This window comes from Nerophis ophidion, linkage group LG06 (genome assembly GCF_033978795.1).
Source record: "Nerophis ophidion isolate RoL-2023_Sa linkage group LG06, RoL_Noph_v1.0, whole genome shotgun sequence".
NCBI classification, from domain to species: Eukaryota; Metazoa; Chordata; class Actinopteri; order Syngnathiformes; family Syngnathidae; genus Nerophis; species Nerophis ophidion.
Window position 1 is genome coordinate 71,097,127 of NC_084616.1, and position 27,400 is coordinate 71,124,526.

The 27,400-nt window shown below is 39.8% G+C and overlaps 2 protein-coding genes across 4 annotated transcripts in view; one reads left to right on the forward strand and one right to left on the reverse strand.

Moving 5' to 3' along the window:
- Positions 1 to 27,400, reverse strand: part of clcnk (chloride channel K) — a 142,517-nt gene that overhangs the window by 79,285 nt on the left and 35,832 nt on the right. The window lies entirely within an intron of this gene.
- On the forward strand, positions 886 to 26,736 carry hspb7 (heat shock protein family, member 7 (cardiovascular)). The gene is made up of 3 exons (XM_061904775.1): positions 886 to 1,213; positions 19,822 to 19,946; positions 26,180 to 26,736. Exons 1-3 carry the CDS (start codon positions 1,054 to 1,056, stop codon positions 26,357 to 26,359), a joined length of 465 nt encoding a protein of 154 aa, XP_061760759.1. The 5' UTR covers positions 886 to 1,053; the 3' UTR covers positions 26,360 to 26,736.

The window sequence follows — 27,400 nt, forward strand, 5'->3', positions numbered from 1 at the left end:
ACAAGTGATTCAATTATAAATAAAGATTTCTACACATAGAAGTAATCATCAACTTAAGGTGCCCTCTTTGGGGATTGTAATAGAGATGCATCTGGATTCATGAACTTAAGTCTAAACATTTCTTCACAAAAAAATAAATCTTTAACATCAATATTTATGGAACATGTCCACAAAAAAACTGGCTGTCAACACTGAATATTGCATCGTTGTATTCTTTTTTTCATTCATATTTCGTTGAAGTATTATTCAATAAATATATCTATAAAGGATTTTTGAATTGTTGCTATTTTTAGAGTATTAAAAAAAATAATCTCACGTACCCTTTGGCATACCTTCAAGTACCCCCAGGGGTACGCGCACCCCCATTTGAGAACCACTGCCCTAGAGGGAACGTTGGTTCCGGAATGTTTAATTCTAGCTTGACAAGGCTCTGCTTTGCTAAAACTTCTTGTATGAGATCTTAATGAACAGCAGCTGGTATACTTTCTTTTATACAGACAATTCCAAAGACTAAAGAGGAGATGGAAAAGATGCAATCGGGGGGATGAAGTGGTTGTAAGCAATAAAGGGAAGAAGTCTATTTCAGGGATGGGGAGGCAGGAATGGCAACTGTCGACGTTCCAGTCTCCATGCACACACTTACTTACTTACCGCACACACACACACACACACACACACACACACACACACACACACACACAGACACACACAGTCTGTGCTCTGGTTGGAAAACGTCTGGCCACCGTGATAAAAATAGACTATTATCAGCCTTTCCCGATGAGCTGGCACACACGTGCACACCTCCCATCCATGCAAGGCTTCAACACTGCTTATAAGGCACAAGGGGGCGTGACTGCTCAGGACTGAGAATATAAGAGGACTTAAAGTGCGGCTTATTGACCTCATCCAACACAAATAGGGAGTGACTGCCTGGAGTTAAAATAAATAAAGTGTGTTGTTATATTTAAAGCTACAGAAACTTTACTGGAGCAAGAAGCCCCCTTTCGCCTCGTGGTCCCTTCACTCTGCCGCACCCAGCAACATCCGCCATCCATGAGTGTGACCAACTCTTCTGCCTACCGATCGGAGCGGAGTTTCCACCAGACGTCATCCTCTTCCTCCGGTAATCCGTACATGGAGAAAAGTCACGGGCTGTTTGCGGAGGACTTTGGCCCCTTCATGAGGCCCGGGGGAGACGCCTTGGGCTTTTCCCGTAAGTGGAGCGCTGCTTCTTCAGCCATTTGTATTGAGTGATGGAGGCTCTAGAGGGAGTCTCACAGTGTGTTTTTTTTTTGGAATGCTTTTAGACGGAATCGTGCAAAAACCGATAACAATTGTCCCATTAAATAAAGCATGCAAATACAGTTAGTCTGTTGAAGTAAAAGTTAAAGTACCAATGATTGTCACACACGCACTAGGTGTGGTGAAATGTGTCCTCTGCATTTGACACATCTTGTTCACCCCCTGAGAGGTGAGGGGAGCAGTGAGCAGCAGCGGTGGCCGCGCCCGGGAATAATTTTTGGTGATTTAACCCCCAATACCAACCCTTGATGCTGAGTGCCAAGCAGGGAGGGAATGGGTCCCATTTTTATAGTCTTTGGTATGACTCGGCCGGGGTTTGAACTCACAACCTACCGATCTCAGGGCGGACACTCTAACCCAGGATTCTCAAAACTTTTTCACTCGGGGGCCGCATTGTGTTAAAAAATTTTATATATATACATACACACACACACGTTAGGTCAGGAAGTAACACAGAGGCCATTTCATCTCTACAAGCCTGTTTCGCAGGTTTCCCTGCTCTTCAGGGGATTTTATAATAACATAGTGTCACGCTTGGTAAAAGGATTGGACTCAGATGCAGAGTTGGGACTTTAGACTGGCTTTTATTTTGACAACTTCCTTTTACCTCCAAAGTCAAGAAATATCGATATCGATAATCACAAAAAAACTACTCGGCGAAAAGGTTCCAGAAAAAGAAGGAACAACCGAAAATCACTCCGAACGGAGGAAAACACAAAAGCAAAGACGAACTATAATTGACGCCGTATATGCTATAAAAAGTATTTAACAAAAAACGCTCCAACAGGAGGACCAAAACAAACACTATGAAAATTTCTACACTACCTAATCTAATAAAGTTTTAACAAAAATAGCCACTCAAAAAGTTGAGGAATGAATGATAAAATTTTAACTGAACCTTACCACTGCGGCTGAATAACGAAATAATCAAAATCACTTTGCTGAGGAGGAAGAAAGGAAAACTCAAAATATTCACAAAGGGGTTCAGGATCAAGGGACATAAGCACAAGACAAGGCAAGGCATGGACAAGAACATGGACGCTAGAGAGCATGAACAAACGAGACAATCTGGCACAGAAAAAAGGAAGGAGTGAGCTTATAAAACACATGAAGGTAATAGGGAACAGCTGGAAACAATCAGAGAACAGGGATGCCGTCAGACTGATGACACAAAAGGAAGGGCAAGTGACCTGAAACGAGAGGAGAGTTACTTTTCAAATTAAAACATGCAAATCATAAGACAGAAAAACCCAAGACAAGACATCCCTCACCGCGGTGTGACACATAGGGTCCAGCACCCCCCGCGACCCCGAAAGGGATAAGCGGTAGAAAATAAATGCATATATATATAATAAAATCCTCTGAAGAGCAGGGTAACCTGCAAAACAGGGGTTTTTATAATAAAGTATATAATAAAATCCCCTAAAGAGCAGGGAAACCTGCAAAACAGGCTTGTAGGGATGAAATAGCCTCTGTGTTTTTTACTGACCTAACGTATATTCCGTTCTACTGAGCAATGTATAACGGATAAACCACAGTAACTTTGTGTGTGTGTGTGTGTATGTATGTATATATATATATATATATATATATATATATATATATGATGTCACAGGAAGATGCATTTTTAAACAATATGATTTGCCTGGGCGGCTAGGAGACGCCGAGAGTAACAAGCAGTATAAACTGGATTAGAAAGGACAGATTAAAAAAATAAATAAAATACAAAAATAAAATTCAAATATTTTAACTTGGGATTTCCCGCGGACCGGACTTTGGATGCTGGCGGGCCGGATTTGGCCCGCAGGCCGTTTGGGGACCCTTGCTCTAACCACTAGACTGGGTACCTAAGGCGTAGCACTCATTGGGCCTGAGCTACCAAAGGTTTACGTGTACTAAAACAAGTGCTAACTTGATAGCACACGCAAATCTGACCTACTAAACTTGTGCGCAGAGGATTGCGTCTCTTAAATTAGCAGAATAAGGAGCGCAATCCATTTTTTTGCTGTCTTCATGAGTATGTGGAGTCATCATCGTCGGTGGTCACTCAAAGCGAGTATGGCGATCCTCCTGGTAGGGGGGTATCCCTTTATGAAGGATGCCTGCGTGTGACTTTGTTTAATGTGGAGAGACTGGTGCACAGACAGTCACCACACAATACTTGACAGATCCGGGTCAGGGTCCAGTGGCATGGAGTCCAAGACGACTGGGGTTTCTGCTGAAGCTTTCATCGGCCATCCCAGCCGTTGAGGTCTTGGGTCGTTATTTCCCCATAACTGGATCCACATGGAGCTTGGGGGTGCCTTGTTCCGGCATCACAGCCGTTGTGGTAGTTCTTACATCTACCATCTTCCGCCTGCAGTCAGGTAATAGGCCTTTGCTAAGGTCCACCTGGGGTAACAGTAGTAAAGGGGTTAAACTCCTAGTGCCCCAAGACCCCATAGAGGAGCCTCCACTGCCGGATGCACTTTAACGTCATGCCCAGGACACAGTATGCAGAGTATATTCTGATCCTTAGAACACTGGGAGCATAAAATGCAAATCTAGGAGGTGAAACATCTGGTTGACTGGTGAAGAACCAACAACCTGGTCCTGAAGGTCGAAAAGACCAAGGAGATCATCGTTGACTTCAAGAAGCACCAGTCCAGCCACGCTCCACTCGTCATCAACGGCACAGTGGTGGAGATGGTAAGCAGCACCAAGTTCCTGGGGGTGCAGATCACTGACAATATGTAAAAAGAGCTCAGCAGCGCATGCACTTTTTGCGTCGGATGAAAAAAGCAGAGCTCTCTCCCCCCATTCTCACCACATTCTACGGAGGCACTGTAGAGAGCCAACTGACCAACAGCATCTCTGTCTGGACTGGAGCCTGCAATGCCTCAGACTGGAAGTCTCTCCAGAGAGTAGTGAGGACGGTGGAAAAGATTATCGGGACTCCTCTTCCTCCTATCCAGGAGATCAGAAAAAGCCGCTGCCTGACCAGGGCTCAGAAAATCTGCAAATACTCCTCCCACCCCCATCTGTTTTCACTGCTGGACTCTAGGAAGAGGTTCCGCAGACTCCGAAGCAGAACCTCCAGGTTCTGTAACAGCTTTTTCCCTCAGGCCGTAAGAGTTTTGAACGCATCATAACTATCCTCTCAATTCCCCCCAATATGGATTAACTCGCGGGGATATAAAGACAATATAACATACATCCATAAACCTGGATGCATATGCAAAAGTGCAATATATTTATCTGTACAGTAATCTATTTATTTATATCTGTATCCTGCACTACCATGAGCTAATGCAAAAACATGTCGTTCTTATTTGCACTGTGAAGTTGAAATTTGAATGACAATAAAAAGGAAGTCCTGGCTTGAGGTGAAGGCTAATTAGCTTTTAGCGTAACGTTAGCTCATTTTGCTGTGTGTGCGTGTTAGAGGTACCAAATCCCGGTCTGTCTGTTATTTCATTGAACTCCATGGTGTTCAGGGATGAATTGTCTCTCCTATTGTTAGTGTACTATTTTTTCAGCAATACTTACATTAATCATTAGTAATGTAGCAGCCTAGTTTTGAATGGCAGGGTCCCTGCTATCACATGTTGACAAAATATAACATTTACATAATAAAAATCAACTACAGACTTCCCAAATGCTGTAATAAATTAAGCATGATGAGTTGACTTGAAACTGTTTAATGTTGCATTTTTTATATGAGGAAAAAAAGTTTTGTCATTTTATTTAATCTGAGCAACAATTTGAGGCGGTTTAATGTGGATCAACGTGGGCAGAATTAATACAGTGTTCCCAATGTTAAAAGGATGAAGCCATTGTTTACGAATTTGGTAAACATATAACCAAAATATGTATATTTTGTTGTTTTTTTACTGTACCGAAAATGGACCAAACTGTGACCTCTAAACCGAGGTACGTACCGAACCAAAATGTTTGTGTACCGTTACACCCCTACCTTCAAAGGTTGGAATTGGGGGTTAAATCACCAAAATGATTCCTGGGTGTGGCCACCGCTGCTGCTCACTGCTCCCCTCATGTCCCAGAGGGTAAACAAGGGGATAAGTCAAATACAGAGGACAAATTTCACCACACCTAGTGTGTGTGTGACAATCTTTGGTACTTTTTTATCAAGCAAAGGCTGTGAATACTTTTGTACATGGGATTTGTATTTACTTATAAATTTGCAACAACAACAAAAATAACACTTCACATCGTCATTATTTGGTCTGTAGAGTTTTGAGGACATAAAATGATTTTATTCCATTTTGGAATAAGGCTGTAATGCAGGGGCGTCCAAACTTTTTCCACTGGGGACCGCACACTGAAAAATCAAAGCAAACGGCGGCCATTTTCATATTTTTTATTTTAAAAACCAATGCAATATATAGATAAAAAATGTACATTTAGGCCTCTACTCAGTTGTGATCAAAGGGTTTTGGTCAAAAAAAATATAAAAAATATGTCATTATTCAGTATTACTATTTTCCTTATTATTCAAGTTTTAAATCTCTAGATCCATATTAGGAAAAAAAAATGGAAAAAACACAAAATATGCAATATTTTCACCCAATAACTTTTTTTAGGTGGAATATTTCAGATTATATAATAATTGGAGCCTTAATTTTGGATTTTGATTCATTATTTTTATTTGGAGCAATGACACTTAAAAAAAAAAAAAATCACACTAAAATAATTGGGGATCCAAAAGTGTCCTACACAATCAAGTGTTAAAAAATAAATTATGCATTTTTTTTTACTTTTAGCACAATAATCTTGAGATCAACTTCAGATATATCCGTCAATTTTAAGTTTTATTGTTGTTTGCCTTTTTTGTTTGTATGTTTTAGGCCCTTCTTTAAAAAAAAAAAACAGCTCAGTTTTTTATATGGCAAAACACAAAATATGCAACGTTTTCCTCCAAATTTCAAAGTGTAATATTTAATGTGACGTAATCGGAGGCTTGAATAGGTCAATAATTCAAAATGACATTGATTTTGATTCATTATTATTTTTTAAAGAAAGAAACAGCCTGCATAGCAGCTTTGTGTTATAAGAGTAAGCATTGCAACAATTTCTTGTTACATTTCACCTGTTAGCTCATTTATACCACTTTTTATGTTTTAAATTATTTTCAATTGTATTCTTAAAATGTGCCGTGGGGCCGTTAAAAAAAAACCCGTGGGCCACCGCACTTTGGACAACACTGCTGTGACGTATCAAAAATGTGGAAAAAGTGAAGCGCTGTGAATACTTTCCGGCTGCACTGTATGTAATCATGTGTGTGTGCTGTGTTTATAGAGAGTGATATCTGACCTTTAAATGCACTCAGGAATGTGTGTGCACCCTCTGTCAGGGACATAGCACCATTGTTTTGGGAAACACAATTGGTATCCCGTAGATCAGAGGTCACCAACGCGGTGCGACCTACTTAGGTTCCACTTAGAACCTGAGCTTTGTGGGGGTCTCCATAATTAAACAAACAGCGTCTCGTTAAAGTAAGTACAGCAACTATGTTAGTACAGTATACCAGGGGTCACCAACGCGGTGCCCGCGGGCACCAGGTCGCCCGTAAGGACCAGATGAGTCGCCCGCTGGCCTGTTCTAAAAATAGCTCGAATAGCAGCACTTACCAGTGAGCTGCCTCTATTTTTCAATGTTTTTTATTAACTAGCAAGCTGGTCTTGCTTTGCTCGACATTTTTAATTCTAAGAGAGACAAAACTCAAATAGAATTTGAAAATCCAATTCTATTTTAAAGACTTGGTCTTCACTTGTTTAAATAAATTCATTTCTTTTTTTACTTTGCTGATTAAAACTTTCAGAAGGACAATTTTAGAGAAAAAATACATCCTTAATAATGATTTTAGGATTTTTAAACACATATACCTTTTTACAGTTTAAATTCCTTCCTCTTCTTTCCTGCCAATTTAAATCAATGTTCAGGTATTTTTTTTATTATTGTAAAGAATAATACATACATTTTATTTTAATTTGTGAGTACTGGTGGGCACAGCACTGCCGGGAATGTCCCTTCGTGGATGCGTTGACATGTACACTTCAAGAGGTAAGATATAATAAAATGTATTCTAAATACCAAAAATGAGCTCCGAACAGAAACACTGGAACTAATACAAAGGCAAACCAAAAACGCTAGTATGACAACTAGGAAATATAAAGATAGGAAATTAAACTGTCACGTGAGCACACAAAAAAGGAATAAATAAAACATTTAGCATGAGAGCTAATAACAATGTGCGTAGCATGAGAGCTAGCGAGAATAGAAATAATTGTGTGAAAGCAAACAATCAAAAACCAGCCGTACAGTTGCGTGAGCGCAAACTATGGACCCAGGAAGAAATGAACAAAGAGGCTGGCTTAAATAGGAGGGTGATTAGACAAAACAGGTGTGTGTGGACCGGGATTGGCAGGTGGACTGATGAGTTACCATGGTGACAGGTTAAACAGGAAATAAACAGTCACTTGACGGAGAGTGATACCAGAATGGAAAAATAACTAATATGTGTAGATCCGAGCAGCGGATCGCAACATAATTCTTTATTTTAGCTTTTGTTTTTTTGACAAAAAATATTTGTGAAATTTTTTTTTAAAACTTGTTATAATTAAAAACTCCCCAAAAATATTCTGGCAAATCTAGAAAATCTGTAGAAACACATTTAAATCTTATTTCAAAGTCTTTTGAATTCCTTTTAAAAATGTCGTTCTGGAAAATCTCGAAAAAATAATGATTTGTCTTTGTTAGAAATATAGCTTGGTCCAATTTGTTATATATCCTAACAAAGTGCAGATTGGATTTTAACCTATTTAAAACATGTCATCCAAATTCCAAAATTAATCTTAATCAGGAAAATGACTAATGATGTTCCATAAATTATTTTTTTAATTTTTTCAAAAAGATTCCACTTAGCTAGTTTTTCTCTTCATTTTTTGGGTTGAATTTTGAATTTTAAAGAGTCGAAATTGAAGATAAAATATGTTTCCAAATTTAATTTTAATTTTTTTCGGGGTTTTCTCCTCTTTTAAACCGTTCAATTAAGTGTTTTTTTCATCATTTATTCTCTGCAAAAAACCTTCCGTAAAAGGAAAAAAAAATGTACGACGGAATGACAGACAGAAATACCCATCCATCCATCCATCCATTTTCTACCGCTTATTCCCTTTCGGGGTCGCGGGGGGCGCTGGCGCCTATCTCAGCTACAATCGGGCGGAAGGCAGGGTACACCTTGGACAAGTCGCCACCTCATCGCAGTATAGATGTTCTCAGGTCTCTTAATGAGAGATTTTGTAGGTTAACAAAAGGATCTGGATATCTGATCGACATTAGAAAAAATCTTTGGACCTCACGCTCTGGACCACTTACAGAGCTCTCAAATGTTTGATCTAAATCTGTGGGTGCATGAGTAATCTCAATGCTTGCCTCCTCCTGCGTTAAACAGACATCTGTGTCCTCTGCTAGTAAATGCAGATTTACTAGCAAAAAACAAAAAACAAAAAAAACCATCAGCCTTTTTGTACACCACTAGAACTTGTCAGCCCAGATAGACAGACAACATTCACACTCACATTCACACACTAGGGCCAATTTAGTGTTGCCAATCAACCTATCCCCAGGTGCATGTCTTTGGAAGTGGGAGGAAGCCGGAGTACCCGGAGGGAACCCACGCATTCACGGGGAGAACATGCAAACTCCACACAGAAAGATCCCGAGCCTGGATTTGAACCCAGGACTGCAGACGCACTAACCCCTCTGCCACCGTGAAGCCCTGAAGATAGGTCTTTACAACAAAATCTATGCAAAATGTCGACCAAAGAACCATCATTACATATTATATAGACCAAAATGAAGTGTTTTAAAAATGAAAAAAACAACAATCATGACAGGACCTCTGTAAGATATCAATCAATCAATCAATGTTTACTTATATAGCCCTAAATCACTAGTGTCTCAAAGGGCTGCACAAACCACCACGACATCCTCGGTAGGCCCACATAAGGGCAAGGAAAACTCACACCCAGTGGGACGTCGGTGACAATGATGACTATGAGAACCTTGGAGAGGAGGAAAGCAATGGATGTCGAGCGGGTCTAACATGATACTGTGAAAGTTCAATCCACAATGGATCCAACACAGTCGCGAGAGTCCAGTCCAAAGCGGATCCAACACAGCAGCGAGAGTCCCGTTCCCAGCGGAGCCAGCAGGAAACCATCCCAAGCGGAGGCGGATCAGCATTGCAGAGATGTCCCCAGCCGATACACAGGCAAGCAGTACATGGCCACCGGATCGGATCAGACTGGACCCCCTCCACAAGGGAGAGTGGGACATAGAAGAAAAAGAAAAGAAACGGCAGATCAACTGGTCTAAAAAGGGAGTCTATTTAAAGGCTAGAGTATACAAATGAGTTTTAAGGTGAGACTTAAATGCTTCTACTGAGGTGGCATCTCGAACTGTTACCGGGAGGGCATTCCAGAGTACTGGAGCCCGAACGGAAAACGCTCTATAGCCCGCAGACTTTTTTTGGGCTTTGGGAATCACTAATAAGCCGGAGTCCTTTGAACGCAGATATGACCAAGAGTGGACCCTTGGGCGTGATTTTTTTCCTGATATGACAAAAATTACTTTTAAAGTCTCTCAATCATCTGTTTGCTTAACAGGAACACACACTTCTTTATTCCTATCAGGTAGAACAGACAACTGTTATCCAACACAGAAATACCCATTTTTTAAATATATATATAGATGTATTTATCAAAGGTAAATTGAGCAAATTGGCTATTTCTGGCAATTTATTTAAGTGTGTATCAAACTGGTAGCCCTTCGCATTAATCAGTACCCGAGAAGTAGCTCTTGGTTTCAAAAAGGTTGGTGACCCCTGCCGTAGATAGACGGTGCACGGGGGTTGTCAGGCCGCGCTACAATAGAACTGGAGAATGCTGGCCAACCTTCCAGCAGTGTGACTTCACACACCGACTATCTAAATGACGCTTGCATAAGGCATGAACAGATGGTTGCCTGGCTACTTATGTACAAACACACACACACACACACACACACACACACACACACACACACTAAATGATGTAACATGGCAGACCAGCATACGTTATGTCCAATCTGATATAGTTGGCGTCTGTGTGTGAGCTCAATGTTTCCGTGGTTGTTCACTGAGGTCACATTCACAGCTGTCACTGTCCACACCTGCGTCACATGATCATATAAACATCATGTCAAATGCAGTCCTGGTCAAAAGTTGACATGCACTTGTAAAGAACATCATGTCATGGCTGTCTTGAGCTTCCAATCATTTCTACGAGCCTTATTTTTTTTGCGAGAGAGTGGTTGGAGCACATACTTGTTGGTCACAAAAACATTCATGAAGTTTGGTTCTTTTATTAATTTAATATGGGTTTACTGAATCAGTCAATCAATGTTTATTTATATAGCTCTAAATTACAAGTGTCTCAAAGGGTTGCACAAGCCAAAACGACATCCTCGGTTCAGATACCACATTAGGGAAAGGAAAAACTCAACCCAGTGGGGTGACAATGAGAAACCTTGGAGAGGACCGCAGATGTAGGGTAACCCCCCACCCCTTTCTAGGGCGACCGGTGCAATGGACGTCCAGTAGATCTAGCATAATATTGTGAAAGTCCAGTCCCTAGTGGATCTAACAGAATAGTGTGAGTTCAGTCCATAGTGAATCGAACATAATAGTGGGAGTCCAGTCCATAGTGGTTCTAACATCATAGTGGGAGTCCAGTCCATAGTGGATCTAACATCATAGTGAGAGTCCAGTCCATAGTGGATCTAACATAATAGTGAGAGTCCAGTCCATAGTGGATCTAACATACTAGTGAGAGTCCAGTCCATAGTGGATCTAACATAATAGTGAGAGTGCAGTCCATAGTGGATCCAACATAAAAGTGAGAGTCCAGTCCAAAGTGGATTTATTAACATAATAGTGAGAGTCCAGTCCATAGCGGATCTAACATAATAGTGAGAGTCCAGTCCATAGTGGATCTAACATAATAGTGAGAGTCAAGTCCATAGTGGATCTAACATAATAGTGAGAGTCCAGTCCATAGTGGATCTAACATAATAGTGAGAGTCCAGTCCATAGTGGATTTAACATAATAGTGTGAGTCCCGTCCATAGTGGATCTAACGTAATAGTGTGAGAGTCCAGTCCATAGTGGATCTAACATAAAAGTGAGAGTCCAGTCCAAAGTGGATTTATTAACATAATAGTGTGAGAGTCCAGTCCATAGTGGATCCAACATAATAGTGAGAGTCCAGTCCATAGTGGATCTAACATAATAGTGAGAGTCCAGTCCATAGTAGATCTAACATAATAGTGTGAGAGTCCAGTCCATAGTGGATCTAACATAATAGTGAGAGTCTAGTCCATAGTGGACTTAAGATAATAGTGTGAGAGTCCAGTCCATAGTGGATCTAACATAATAGTGAGAGTCCAGTCCATAGTGGATGGAATATAATAGTGTGAGAGTTCAGTCCATAGTGGATCTAACATAATAGTGACAGTCCAGTCCATAGTGGATTTAACATCATAGTGTGAGAGTCCAGTCCATAGTGGATCTAACATAATAGTTTGAGAGTCCAGTTCATAGTGGATTTAACATAATAGTGTGAGTCCAGTCCATAGTGGATTTAACATAATAGTTTGAGAGTCCAGTTCATAGTGGATTTAACATAATAGTGTGAGTCCAGTCCATAGTGGATCTAACGTAATAGTGTGAGAGTCCAGTCCATAGTGGATCTAACATAATAGTGTGAGAGTACAGTCCATAGTGGATCTAACATAATAGTGAGAGTCCAGTCCATAGTGGATCCAACATAATAGTGAGAGTCCAGTCCATAGTGGATCTAACATAATAGTGAAAGTCCAGTACATAGTGGGGCCAGCAGGGGACCATCCCGAGCGGAGACAGGTCAGCAGCGCAGAGATGTCCCCAACTGATGCCACGTGTGCCCCCCAACACACACACAAGGGAGAGGGGGGCAGAGCAGAAAAAAGAGAAAAGGGCAGATCAACTAGTCTATTTAAAGGCTAGAGTATACAAATGACTTTTAAGATGGGACTTAAATGCTTCTACTGAAAATGTGACCAAATCTGTTGGGTCAAAAGTATACATACAGCAATGTTAATATTTGCTTACATGTCCTTCGGCATGTTTCACTGCAATAAAGCGCTTTTGGTAGTCATCCACAAGCTTCTAGTAGAATTCTTGACAAAATTGGTGCAATTCAGCTAAATTTGTTGGTTTTGTCCACATGTTTAAGTCAGGATTTTGGGAAGGCCAATATAAAACCTTAATTCCGGCCTGATTTAGCCATTCCTTTACCACTTTTGACGTGTGTTTGGGGTCATTGTTCTGTTGGAACACCCAACTGCCCCCAAGACCCAACATCCAGGCTGATGATTTTAGGTTAGTCCTGAAGAATTTGGAGGTAACCCGCCCTTTTCATTGTCCCATTTACTCTCTGTAAAACACCAGTTCCATTGGCAGCAAAACAGCCCCCAGAGCATAATACTACCACCACCATGCTTGACGGTAGGTTTGGTCTTCCTGGAATTAAAGGCCTCACCTTTTCTCCTTCAAACATATTGTTGGGTATTGTGGCCAAACAGCTCAATTTTTGTTTCATCTGACCACAGAGCTTTCCTCCACGGACAAAGGTCTTAACTTTGTCCATGTGATGTCATGGACTGGTGGTAGCTGGTTTACATAATGTTGCACTAGCGAGCCACGGATGAGGAGATGCTGCGCCGTTATTGATTGAAGTAAAGTCTGAATGTTATCAAAAAAGATAGCTCCATCTCTTGACACTTCTTCCACTCCCGTCCTTGCACGCTACACCGCTAAAAGCAACGAGGAACGTTTATGGTATTTGAGCTGTTTTTCAAACGTACTTGTTAAGGTTTAAACAGGGGGAGATGACGGCAGACTGACACCAGGTGGCAGTAATGTCCAAATATTTATTTTATATACTGTATATATAGACCATATATATATATATATATATATAATGATAATTATATAACGAGGCAAATGGAGTGTGAACAAGGTCGAAGAGTGTGTATTGTGTAAGGCTATGTGCAGGATTAACTGGAGGGATTTTACCGTAAGTGTTGGAGGTGCGTGTTAAAAGAAACGGTGCAGTCGGACAAGGGCAAGACAGGCAGGGTAGTCCAGGGGCGGAAGCGAGGTCGAGAGGCAGGAGCGAGCCGTTGTTGTCCGGGGCGAGCGAGGAGTCAAAAACCAGGAAGCACGAGGAAGACAGGGAAGATCCGGAAGAACACGACACAGTGTGACTCGGGGATGAACACAGGGAAGGTAAGGAAGGCTATACCCCGGCGCCGGCATGCCAAGTTGTGCAGGCTTATGAAGGCAGGTCTTTCATTACGGGCAGGTGTGGTGATTGTCGGTGAATGATTACAGCTGGTGGGCGCTGTAGGGCGCTGTAGGGCGCAGACGCGCGCGGCGCGTCCCCGGGCGTGTCCTGAGGTGCGCTCACTGGAGCCCACAGACGGATGAGCGCCGTTGGCAAGGGTCTGAGCCGTAACAGTACTATAGCCAATAATATGTAAATAATCTTCTCATTCAATATGTTTTCTTCATTTTCATGATTATTTACATTGTAGATTGTCACTGAAGGCATCAAAACTATGAATGAACACATGTGGAGTTATGTACTTAACAAAAAAAAGGTGAAATAATTTAAAACATTTAATATTTTAGTTTCTTCATAATAGCCACCCTTTGCTCTGATTATTTTTTCGCACACTCTTGGCATTCTTTTGATGAGCTTCAAGAGGTAGTCACCTTAAATGGTTTTCAGTTAACATGTGTTCATTCATAGTTTTGATGCCTTCATGGACAATTTACAATGTAAATAGTCATTAAAATAAAAATAAAAATGCATTGAATGAGGAGAAGGTGTGTCCAAACTTTGGCCGGTACCGTGTATATTTTGAAGGTATGCTGGCAGTAATCTTGCCGTGGCTTTGCACCACGATGGTTTACATGTAGGGGTAACACTGAATTTTGTTCTATCCCTCTGTCTTCTTTCTCTATTTAACATCACTGCAGACGCTCCCTCGAACACACACACATTCACACACCAAGTTTTAATAGATTTTTTTCCCCGGGGGAAGCTTTTCATCACCTCTGTCGCCAAAAGTGTTGGCACTATATAAATACATCTTGACTCAATATTTCGGCATTTAAAACAATAGCTGTATCTGAATCCAGCTTTCCAAGAACATTGCTGTTTATTTTGTGTTTGTACATACAGAAATATTTACAATATTGTATAACTGCACTGTATAATAACACCAAGGTGTTTTTGATATTTTGACAAACTCAGGTAGCTAAATGAGTTGAACAAACTACTATATGATACAGTTTGCTGGCTGGAACTTGGGTGTTTTCACCCATTCTAACTAGTTGGACTATAAATAAAAAATATTATTTTCATTGTTAGACAGTGATGTCAACAAAAACAGAAAAAAACAAAAATAAACCTGACCCAGTTATTCCAACTTGGGGGAAAAAAACTGCACTTAAAATAAATAAATAAATGGGTTGTACTTGTATAGCGCTTTTCTACCTTCAAGGTACTCAAAGCGCTTTGACACTACTTCCACATTTACCCATTCACACACACATTCACACACTGACGGAGGGAGCTGCCATGCAAGGCGCCAACCAGCACCCATCAGGAGCAAGGGTGAAGTGTCTTGCTCAGGACACAACGGACGTGAAGAGGTTGGTACTAGGTGGGATTTGAACCAGTGACCCTCGGGTTGCGCACGGCCACTCTCCCACTGCGCCACGCCGTCCCCTTCTTGATGTTCAATATTATATATTAAGGCTCAATTTTATTTTTATGTTTGTAATGATACATTCTTTCATTAGTGGTTAATTTGGTCTCAATAATATCGTTATTATGCAATAACTTGTGGGTCAATATATCGTCCGGCTAAATTTAAGCCCAGGCCTAAACCTCAAGTCAATATTAGTCCCTCTGGAAGTCAATTAAAAAAGCTGGGGATTTTTCTAAGTGTCTAGATCAGGGGTCACCAGCGCGGTGCCCGCGGGCACCAGGTCGCCCGTAAGGACCAGATGAGTCGCCCACTGGCCTGTTCTAAAAATAGCTCAAATAGCAGCACTTACCAGTGAGCTGCCTCTATTTTAAAGATTGTATTTATTTACTAGCAAGCTGGTCTCGCTTTACTCGACATTTTTAATTCTAAGAGAGACAAAACTCAAATAGAATTTGAAAATCCAAGAAAATATTCTAAAGACTTGGTCTTCACTTGTTTAAATAAATTCATTTATAACTTTCAGAAAGACAATTTTAGAGAAAAAATACAACCTTAAAAATGATTTTAGGATTTTTAAACACATATACCTTTTTACCTTTTAAATTCCTTCTTTTTCTTTCCTGACAATTTAAATCAATGTTCAAGTAAAAAAAAAAAATGTTTTATTGTAAAGAATAATAAATATATTTTAATTTAATTCTTCATTTTAGCTTCTGTTTTTTCAACAAAGAATATTTGTAAAATATTTATTCAAACTTATTATGATTGAAATTCAAAAAAATTATTCAGGCAAGAATCAAATTAAAGTCTTATTTCAAAGTCTTTTGAATTCCTTTTAACATTTTGGGGCTTCACGGTGGCAGAGGGGTTAGTGCGTCTGCCTCACAATACGAAGTTCCTGCAGTCCTGGGTTCAAATCCAGGCTCGGGATCTTTCTGTGTGGAGTTTGCATGTTCTCCCCGTGAATGCGTGGGTTCCCTCTGGGTACTCCGGCTTCCTCCCACTTCCAAAGACATGCACCTGGGGATAGGTTGATTGGCAACACTAAAATGGCCCTAGTGTGTGAATGTGAGTGTGAATGTTGTCTGTCTATCTGTGTTGGCCCTGCGATGAGGTGGCGACTTGTCCAGGGTGTACCCCGCCTTCCGCCCGATTGTAACTGAGATAGGCGCCAGCGCCCCCCGCGACCCCGAAAGGGAATAAGTGGTAGAAAATGGATGGATGGATTTTTGTTCTGAAAAATCTAGAAGAAATAATGATTTGACTTTGTTAGAAACATAGCTTGGTCCAATTTGTTAAATATTCTAACAAAGTGCAGACTGGATTTTAACCTATTTAAAACATGTCATCAAAAATATATATTTATTGTGAGAAACCATTAAGATTATCAGTATTTCCACAAAGATAAATATAATTAATTATTAATAATAACAGAGTTTAAGGTAAATTGAGCAAATTGGCTATTTCTGGCAATTTATTTAAGTGTGTATCAAACTGGTAGCCCTTCGCATTACTCAGTACCCAAGAAGTAGCTCTTGGTTTCAAAAAGGTTGGTGACCCCTGGTCTAGATGCTGTCCCCTTTAAAAAGGCTTAGTGGCCACATGCGTGCACAACACCTTTTCGCTCTTATTTCCAAAATTGTGTACACTACTGAATTGGGGTCTTATGGCCGCTTATGTGGACACTTATACTGCCATCTGTTGGTGTCAGAAGAGTATAACATACAATGGAATTTGGAAAAAAAAAGTATAAAAATAAGAATAAGCATGTCACTAAACATGAAGTACACGTTTGTGTACTTATGGACTAAGTACATCATATAAAAAGATGATCCTTAGTTTTTATTCTAATTAGGGTCCAATAAGCCCAAATAGCAAAGAGAAATTAAACAACATGTAAACAAACAGCTTGGGCCTTAAGAGGTTAAGTAGCCCGCACTGCTACGGATCTCCACCAGGGTAAGGCATTCAATATTAGTCCCTCTATTTGCGGGAAGTCACAAAAAAAAGCTGTGAATTTGTCAGTTTGCACTCATTTGCACTAAGTGTGTTTGCTTTGCAATTTTGTTGTCCAGTGTACAATGACAATAAATATATATTCTATTCGATTCTATTCTATCTTCACGCTCCAAAACAGAGCAGTGTCATGCAAAGAACACCTTCCGCCTTCACAATCAATGCGTTGTGTGGAACATCCGGTCCAACTGCGCAAAAAGAATAAAGGTTTTTAAAAATGTACCATGTATAAGCACTTTGTACTTCAAAGCAATGATTGATACATTTTTGTTACAAAATTATTATGTTTTGACTAAAATAATGGTCCAAATTGTCCAGTGATGTATTGCACCAATAAATGTAAGGTTTTTAGCATTTATCGTATAAGGCGCACTGAAAATCTTTTTTTTTTTTCTCAAAACTCGACAGTGCGCCTTATAACGCCTAATGTACGGAATCATTCTGGTTTTGCTTACCGACCTTGAAGCAATTTTAGTTGGTACATGGTAAAATGATAAGTGTGAGCAGTAGATGGCAGTCAAACATAAGGGATACGTGTAGGCTGCACTATGATGGCAATATGACTTAAGTAAACAACACCAACATGTTATACTGTATGTTCCATTGAGAATACAGAACATTACACATGCCTCTCAAAAATGTATCAAAATGTTTTAGTACGACTTTGGTAAGCTATTAAGCCGCACCGCTTGATGTGATTCAACATAAGAGTATTATTATGCTGTGTGTATAAGGTAAGCAACTTTTCTTACCTTCTGGTACCTCCTGATCTGTATTTGGGATCTACATAAATCTTAAAAAATTGCATGCATCCGTCTTTGTAGTCTGTGGCCACAACATAGTTGATAAGCTTCTTCTTTTTGTTTATCTTCTTGTCATGGGACATTCATCCTCTGCTGTTGCCATTTCTAATATAAAGTAGTGTAAAGTTCTTACTTATATCTGTCAGTAAACTTGCCATGAAAGCGATTAAAAAATACCGGTGTAGTGAGTTTATATTAATCACCCAAGAAACGTCAGTTATGAAAGAGTTCCGGTCGGATTTTCCCGGGACACATTTTCGGTGTTGTTTCCAAATGAGGAGATGCTGCTCTGTTATGGATTGAAGTAAAGTCTGAATGTCATTAAAACAGTTAGCTCCATCTTTTGACACTACTTCTACTCCCGTCCTTGCATGCTACACCGGTACAACAAAGATGGCGGGGAGAAGTTGCTGCCGAAGGTGAGTCATGTAAATAGGATCGCCAACAAAACGGCGCATCTGGAAGAGACTGACCGAAAGCGGCTTGAAGATTTTCAGGTTCAATAACTGATGACATCTTTTAAACAAGACAAAGAAGCAAGGAATTAAACAGAGACAGAATTAAATTTGGCTCAATTGAGGAGAGACGCCTGGGCTGTACTCTTGTACAGTCTCCAGCACTCTCTGGCGAAAGATTGTATGCCTCCTCTTTTATTTGGACTTTCCCTGATTACATGGCAACCGCTGTTTCTAAGGGACGGGGATCGTAAACAGCCATCGCCTTTGCTGACAGAACAGTTCAAAGAAAAGGTTGTAAACAGTTCACAGAAAAGGTCTTAAAACAGTTCACAGAAAAGGTCGTAAACAGCCGTTGCCCTCGGTCACAGAACAGTTCAAAGAAAAGGTGCCATGAGGGGAGTCAGGCCCTGCTTCCTCTTCACTTTGTAGTTCTTGGGTCAAGACAATATCTTATTGTTGATTATAATACATGAAAGAAACAGCAAACCTTCATGTTGCTTCCCATCCTGCACAGTTGAGTTTTACAAGCCTTCTGCTTGGTAGGATTAAAGACAGTTTTTGTCCTCTCGCCGGGAACTCATGGCAACACAAAGTGGAGACACAATTATTCTAACAAAGATGGTCTAAAATACATAATCTATGCAACATTTTGACCAAAGAACCACCGTTACATGTTAGGTAGACCACAAAGAAGTGTTTTTAAATCAGTAAAAAATAATAACAATATGACTCCTTTATTGCGCCCTATAATTCGGTGCGCCTTATGTAAGAAAAAAGAAAAGAAATAGACCATTCATCAGCAGTGCGCCTTGTAATCTGGTGCGACCTATGGTCCGGAAAATACGGTAATTAACAGACATTTTATAAACTATTATTTATTATACAAAAAGCAGACACTATGGTGGTAAAATAAGTGTAAAAAGGTCAAACTAATTTCGTAGGGCCCTACATAACCTTCTGGCAAAGGTAATTACACGAATGACCACTCAAACCGACAAGAAAATTGTGATCCCGGACAAACAACACGGAGCTGTGACACATTGACCCCCCCTTCACGGAGTCTGAAATCCTGTTTGCCAGCAGTGGTGACCGAGAAGTGAACATTAATCAGCCTCAATTGAGAGAAGGACGTGTAACGAATGATACTCTACCAGGTAACATTAGGCTTGCAAACACCAATAATCACCATTAAACAATCATCACCATTCATTCCAACTAGAAACCTTCATTATGACTAATGCAAGCTGTAACCTAGTCCAAGACACACCTAGGACTGATCACCTGTCAATCACAGGTCTGATACAGTACACATACTTGTGTCTAGAATATGTACAAATGAATATTCTAATCTATTCTCTCCTCCCACTCATTGTTTGCAGGTGGAAGTGGGAAGATCAAAGCCCTCGGCGATTCGTACCAGTTCACAGTGGATGTCAGAGACTTTTCCCCTGAAGATGTCATTGTCACCACGTCCAACCACCAAATTGAAGTCCGTGCAGAAAAGGTGGGTGTTCTATTGTTGGAGTTGGGACGCCATGTTGACAGTTTGTTTTTCTATTCCACTCTAATGTTGAAAAAGTATTGATTGCCTATAGCAGGGGCGCTCACACTTTTTCTGCAGGCGAGCTACTTTTCAATTGACCAAGTCGAGGAGATCTACCTCATTCCTATTTATAATTTATATTTATTTATTTATGAAAGAGACATTTTTGTTAACAAGTTAATGGTGTTTAATGATAATACAAGCATGTTTAACACACATAGATTCCTTTCTTTCATGAAGACAAGAATATAAGTTGGTGTATTACCTGATTCTGATGACTTGCATTGATTGGAATCAGACAGTGGTGCTGATAACGTCCGCATTTTCAAATGGAGGAAAAAAAAAAAAGTCCTCCTTTCTGTCCAATACCACATGAAAGTGGTTGGATTTGGCATCTCATTTGTCCAACTTGCATACTCGTTTTTAAACACTTTGTTATGAGAGTAGCATATGTGTGTGGCCCTTTAATGTCTGGCAGCAGGTGAGTGACGTCAGTGACTGTGCGGGTGGGCAAGCAAGTGAGAAAGCGGTCGCTGAGGGCGGGGGAGAAATACATTGGCATCAAACTCCGTAGCTTGCTAGCTTGTGCACGCTAGCTTTCTGAGACTCTTATTTTGTTAGCACAGGCAGGATAAAACAGGTCTTTTATGGTGAAGACAGGAACTGTGCAGTCGGTCTTTAGAGTTTTGACAGTAGGTACGGAGTCTCTAGAAATAAAATGTGTTTCTTTGCGTCCGCCCTGTTAGTGATTTTTTTCTTAAATATGAGCTCGCAGCAGCCAGCGTCATCTCACAAGATCCTCGGGTGCCGAGAATGTCAAACAACTGACGAAAGTGAAGTCTTGGTATGATTGATGATTGCTCATTTTTATGTCTATTTTTTAATGCCTGGCTTGAGATCGACTGACACACCCTCTGAGATCGACCAGTGACGTAATGGGCACCCCTGGCCTATAGTGAGGGTAACTTTTACATTTTTATAGTCTTGGACCATTAAGTTGGATGATTTGTTTCTTGCATTGAACAAACAGCACAGTCTACCACGTCAAATTCCATAGGTGTTAAACATACTTGGCCAATGAAGCTGATTCTGTTTTACCAGTCTTTTATTTTTTGTGCCCTAGAAAAGTCTCTATACTGTAAGTATTGTGCTTACCGTATTTCCTTGAACTGCCGCCGGGGCGCTAATTAATTCAGAACCTCTTCTCAGTCCTGCGCTTACCAAAGGCATGTGGTAAATTTAGGCCTGCGCTTATACATTTGAGTGTGACCATCATGAAAAGCACATTTAAAAAGAACAAATATTATTATGGTCTTACCTTTACTTATAAATGAAGTCCATGCACAGCTCCTTCTGATGAAAAGCATCAATAACTTGTTTATAGAAGTCTTTCTTATCTTTCTTCAGTTTTAAAAGTCTCTCTGTCTCGATGGAGATCTTCCTTTACTACCTTCTGCTTCGATTGAAAGTCCAGTTTAGAAAACTGTTTTATTTTAGATATGTAATCCTCCATGTTAAAAGTGCAAGCGAGAGGAAAAAATAAACGATCGCTGCTCACTCTTGCTGCTTGTTGTCACTTCTTCTGCAGCCGAGTAGTCGCAAGAAGGATCACTAGCGCCCTCTACCACCAGGAGGCGGGAGTCATATAATGACTCATATTTGACACACGTAGCTACGGTATATTATTAAAAGATAGCTGCTTACTGTTCTTTTTAGCATATTCAATAGCTTGGACCTTAAATCCTACTGAATAGCTCTTAATCTTCTTCCCTTCATGCGATTTCAAATTATTGAAATCAGCCTCCTCCATTTTGAAAATGATGACAGGTGAAGTGTCACTCGTGACGTGACGAGTTTGACCCGGCAGAAATTGTAGGCGTGCGCTAATAAAAATAATATTTAGCAAAACGAGTTTGACCCGGCGTTAATCCTGATGCTAAGCAGGCGCTAATTATTTTGCGAAACGAGTTTGACCCGGCAGAAATTCTAGTCAGGCGCATACTTTATACCCGGCGGTAATTCAAGGAAATACGGTATTATAGATCAGCTGTTTGATTGTAACGTGCATATTTGTTGTAGCGTTAATTACCAAACGTTGAAATCGCCAGGTAAAATCGATAATGCTAATTGGTAGCATGTCTATAGCTATTTGACATATACGCAGTGCTTACCCAAAATAAACCGGAAAAAAACGTCCCCGGCCAAACGCACAACTGTACATCGAGCGAGTCACTATAATATTGTTCATGATATATTCAACACGTCATGCATGTTATTACACCTGTGTACAAACATAACGTAAAACGTGGGCTAATACTTTACCCATACTGTAATATGATTGGTCATATTTTTCAGTCAGTACAGATTGGTGTCCTGTCGCATTGTGTTGTGCATTACAAACTCAAACGTGATTCGGGTGCTGACTTAGAAGCCAGCTTATCTCTTACTGTAGCGAGCTTTTACGACTAATACCATAGAAAAGTAGTCCCCAACCACTGATCTAGGGACCGGCACCGGTCCGTGACGCATTTGCTACCGGGCCGCACAGAAACATTAAATAATTTACAACCGACCCCATTTTCTCCTATTTAACTGTGGCCTGTTCCCCCAGACCCACCAATAAGCTTGTTCATAGATGTATAATAAAACTCCTGATAGGAAGTCGCCATTTGCTATATTTGTTACATCTTTCTTACATGGGACAATGCACATTAATAAACATAAAATATAAAGGTGCCAAATCATAGAAAAAAACTAGCTAAGTTGATGAACTAAGATCAGGGTGGATCAGGAACAACATAGGAGTTCAAGTGCATAAGGCAGATGGAGAAGTACTAAATTGTTGCATATAATAATTGGGCTGAAGGAAGTAAATACACATCTCCTTTGGCCTAGTAAATTAAAGTGCAGGTATTATTGCACATTGTCCTATTACACAAGTAGTTAGCAATAACGGATATATTTACGCATGGAAAATTGAACCAAAAAAGCTAACAGTGTATCTACGTATGAAATGTTCCACAAAACTAACATAACTTTTATAATGGAAAAAGCAAACCAGAGAAACCTATTAGAACTAATGTCAAGCATTTCTAGATTTCTTATATATCCATGCTCTTGTCCTTGAATGTGATGTATCACCTATAACACATCAGATACCAAAGCCAAAACAAAGTCTACTACTAACAAATATGAGCAAAAAACAAGAGCAAGTCTACGGAGAGCTTTTTTGCAAAGGGAAAAGGCCAGGGGCTCCCACAAACTGAATGTTATGGTGGGGTTTTTCGTGTATTCATTTTTCATGCACTTATTTGCTATATTTATCTGCCTGGTCTGTGAAAATAATGCCTACATTAAACAAGGTCCCTGGTGCAAAAAAGGTTGGGGACCCCTGCCACTTAACTGTGTTAGCTCTTAAAATAATGTCACTAAAGCTAGGTTGTTATACAAGTTACGGAATATAAATTAAGTATTTTTGGCGGTTTTTGAATGCATTGTTAAAATGATTTAGAGGTACCATTGATTGCTCCCATTGCCTGCACTGTTAGCCACCTAGAATGAGCCAATTTTTACATGTCAGATTAAGGCTGGGTGATTCATCGATATACTCGATATAACGTGGGTTTGTCTATGTGCAATATAGAAAATGACTATACCGTGATATACTCGCCTTCTAAAAGACTGCAAGTGCAACTTCTTACATAGAGTACGTATACGCCCTTGCGGAGCAGAGAGGTAGCAGCAAGGGGAACGTTAGCTGTGATGCTAGCGGAGCTGTGCGAGTGGTAATACGAGAGAAAGAAGGTGCGAAAATGGTAACAAATGAAGGGATAATTAATTCCCAAGAAAAACAGCAGGGGGTCCATCGTCTGAACAGACAACCGTAATTTGTCAAGTGTGGGGCAAAAGCGTTGCTACAAAAGTTGCATTACTGCTAAAATTTAGCATCATTTGAAAAGTCACCTGCTAGAGAGTGAAGAGTGATTACTCCGCATGTCATCTCCATTCGGTGCCACACGCCCACACCATCGAAATGCCGAGGCAAACATTTCCAGATCAACACCGTATGAAAAAAATAGTTAACAACAAAAGGAGATAATGTACACAGTAACCTACCACATAGTGAAGGACGAACCTTATTTGATTTCCTATTCTGCAGCTCATTTTTATTTGACAGTTATTTAAATATCTTGCGTGACATCATGCTCAAAAGTGCACTAATAGCTTGTTTTAAAATGTCTCTGACAATCTTGCACTTGTTTTGGAAATGACATGAATGTTTGTGCCACTGCTTAATAACTGTTTAATAAATACAGTTTTGGTCAATTGACTAAGTTTTATTTTCCCTCTCTAAATGAAAGTTTAAAATTAGCATATATTAATGCAGTATGAACAAGTATGTTTTAATGTAGACACATAGAATCATCATACTGCTGTGATTATACGTAACAAGTGTTAATTCAAGGCTTAGGCAAAATATCAAGATACATATCGTGTATTGCGATATGGCCTAAAAATATCGGGATATTTAAAAAAGGCCATATCGCCCAGCCCTATATTAGATTGCAAAAAAAACCAAAAACTTTCATCTTCTTGTCTTTCATCAAGATTGTTAATGAAATTGCAAAAAAAGAGCAATTCCCTTTAAAAGAAGGGTTGTGTTATATTAGGTTGTTTTAATTTCGTCGCTCATACTAAAAGTTTGTCTTCAAGAAAGGGGGATGTCTTATATCTGGTTGGATTCAGTAGTTGAAATTCTTCTCTCAATCGGCGAGTCGGCTTTAATGGTGATGTGTACAATCTATAGGGCCGGGCGATATGGCCTTTTGTTACTATCTCAATAATTTCAATATTGCGATACACAATATATATCTCGATTTTTTGCCATTTGCCATTTTTCCATTGTGCGTGTTTGTCTTCATGAATATGCTGATCATTAGAATGCCCACAATACTGGGAGGGAAGAGGGAAATGTAATTATCAAGCACTCGCTATGTGATTTATCAAGGATGAGACTATTTCGTGACCACTGTTTTGCGTCTCTGTTGAACATGTTTGAAATGTGCTTGCAAACTGGCTGTGTGCTGCAAAGACAGATGAAAGACTAAATATACTCTGTCCTACATTTGGTGTCAACAAAGGCTGGGCGATATGGCCTTTTTTTAATATCTCAATATTTTTAGGCCATGTCACGATACACGATATATATCTCGATATTTTGTCTTAGCCTTGAATGAACACTTGGTGCATATAATCACAGCAGTATGATGATTCTGTATGTCTACATTAAAACATTATTGTTAATACTGCATTAATATATGCTCATTTTAAACTTTCATGCAGAGAGGGAAATCACAATTAAGTCAATTGACCAAAACTGTATTTATTAAACAGTTATTAAGCAGAGGCACAAACGTTCATGTCATTTCAAAACAGAAAGTGCAAGATTGTCAGAGACATTTTAAGTGTAAAATAAAAATGAGCTCCATTATAGGAAATCAAATAGTAATCGTCCTTCGCTATGTGGTAGTTTTACTACGGACGTTATTAAATTCTGTTGTTAACTATTTTTTTCATACGGTGTTGATCTGGAAATGTTTGCCTCAGCATTTTGATGGTGTGGGCGTGTGGCACTGAACGGAGATGTTGACATGCGGCGTAAGTACTCTTCATTCTCTAGCGGGTGACTTTTCACATGATGCTACATATTAGCAGTAATGCTACTTTTTGTAGCAACGCTTTTGCCGCATGCTTGACTTATTACGGTTGTCTGTTCGACATATTCCCACTTGAAGCCAAACCACCGCCAGACGCTGTTTTTCTTGGGAACTAATTTTTCCTTCATTCCCTCATAATACCACTCGCACGGCTCTGCTAGCATCACAGATAACACATTACCCATGCTGCTACCTCTCTGACCGCAAAGGCATAGTGATATGTGATATAGAACGTGACAGTATGTAAGAAGGTTCGCTGACTGTCTGTGAGAAGGAGAGACAAGAAAGAGTGGGAAGAACCTGTAGTGTAATGCCCGCAGCTAAAAGCAACTGCGTAACAAAGTATACTTGAATATCACGATATAGTAATTTTCCATATCGCACAGAGACAAACCCGCGATATATCGTGTATATCGATATATCACCCAACTCTACTCTCGATCTGACATTCTGAATGTACTTTATATTGATTGACAGTTGGCCCAGGATGGTTCCGTGATGAACACCTTCGCCCACAAGTGTCAGCTACCCGACGACGTGGACCCGACCACGGTGACATCATCGCTGGGCGCCGAGGGGACACTGACGGTCCGGGCGCGGCGACACCCGGCCAAACATGAGCACACACAGACCTTCCGCACTGAAATCAAGATCTAACTTCGTCACAAACACCTTATTAAATATATGTGTGTGAGTGTTTATTTGAAATGAGCCCATCTCTTCAATTCCCCTGCACAGCCTTTAACACTCCCAGACTGAGCTGCACCAGATGATATTTTTACATATTTTGCTCATTGATATTCTGATGTGCTTATCTTGATACACAACAGCCATAGATGTACGCGGCTTGTACACAAACCACATTTGAACAGGAACACACACATACATGCACACACACACACATACATACATACACAGGCATTCAATCACATAATTGCAATTACACATGCACTCAAATGTATGGTTTCTCTTTTGTTGTATTATTATTTGTCATTTGTGTGAATAAAAGTCTCATGCCTCTGAGATGAACTTCATGCTACTGTGTGTGTGTTGTGTTTAATATATGCATTTTTTATGAGTTTTTGAACATAAACATGACTATGTCAGGGGAGTAGCTATTTGCATGCTAAACTATCTAGACCAGTGGTTCTCAAATGGGGGTACGCGTTCTCCTGCGGGTACTTGAAGGTATGCCAAGGGGTATGTGAGTTTTTTTTTTTAAATATTCTAAAAATAGAAATAGCAACAATTAAAAAATAATTTATAAATATATGTATTGAAGAATACTTCAACAAAATATGAATGTAAGTTCATAAACTGTGATAAGAAATGCAACAGTGCAATATTCAGTGTTGACAGCTAGATTTTTTTGTAGACATGTTCCATAAATATTGATGTTAAAAATTTTGTGAAGAAATGTTTAGAATTAAGTTCATGAATCCAGATGGATCTCTATTACAATCCCTAAAGAGGGCACTTTAAGTTGATGATTACTTCTATGTGTAGAAATCTTTATTTATAATTGAATCATTTGTTTATTTTTCAACAAGTTTTTAGTTATTTTGATATCTTTTTTTCCAAATAGTTCAAGAAAAAACACTACAAATTAGCAATATTTTGCACTGTTATACAATTTAATAAATCAGAAACTGATGACATAGTGCTGTATTTTACTTCTTTATCTCTTTTTTTCAACCA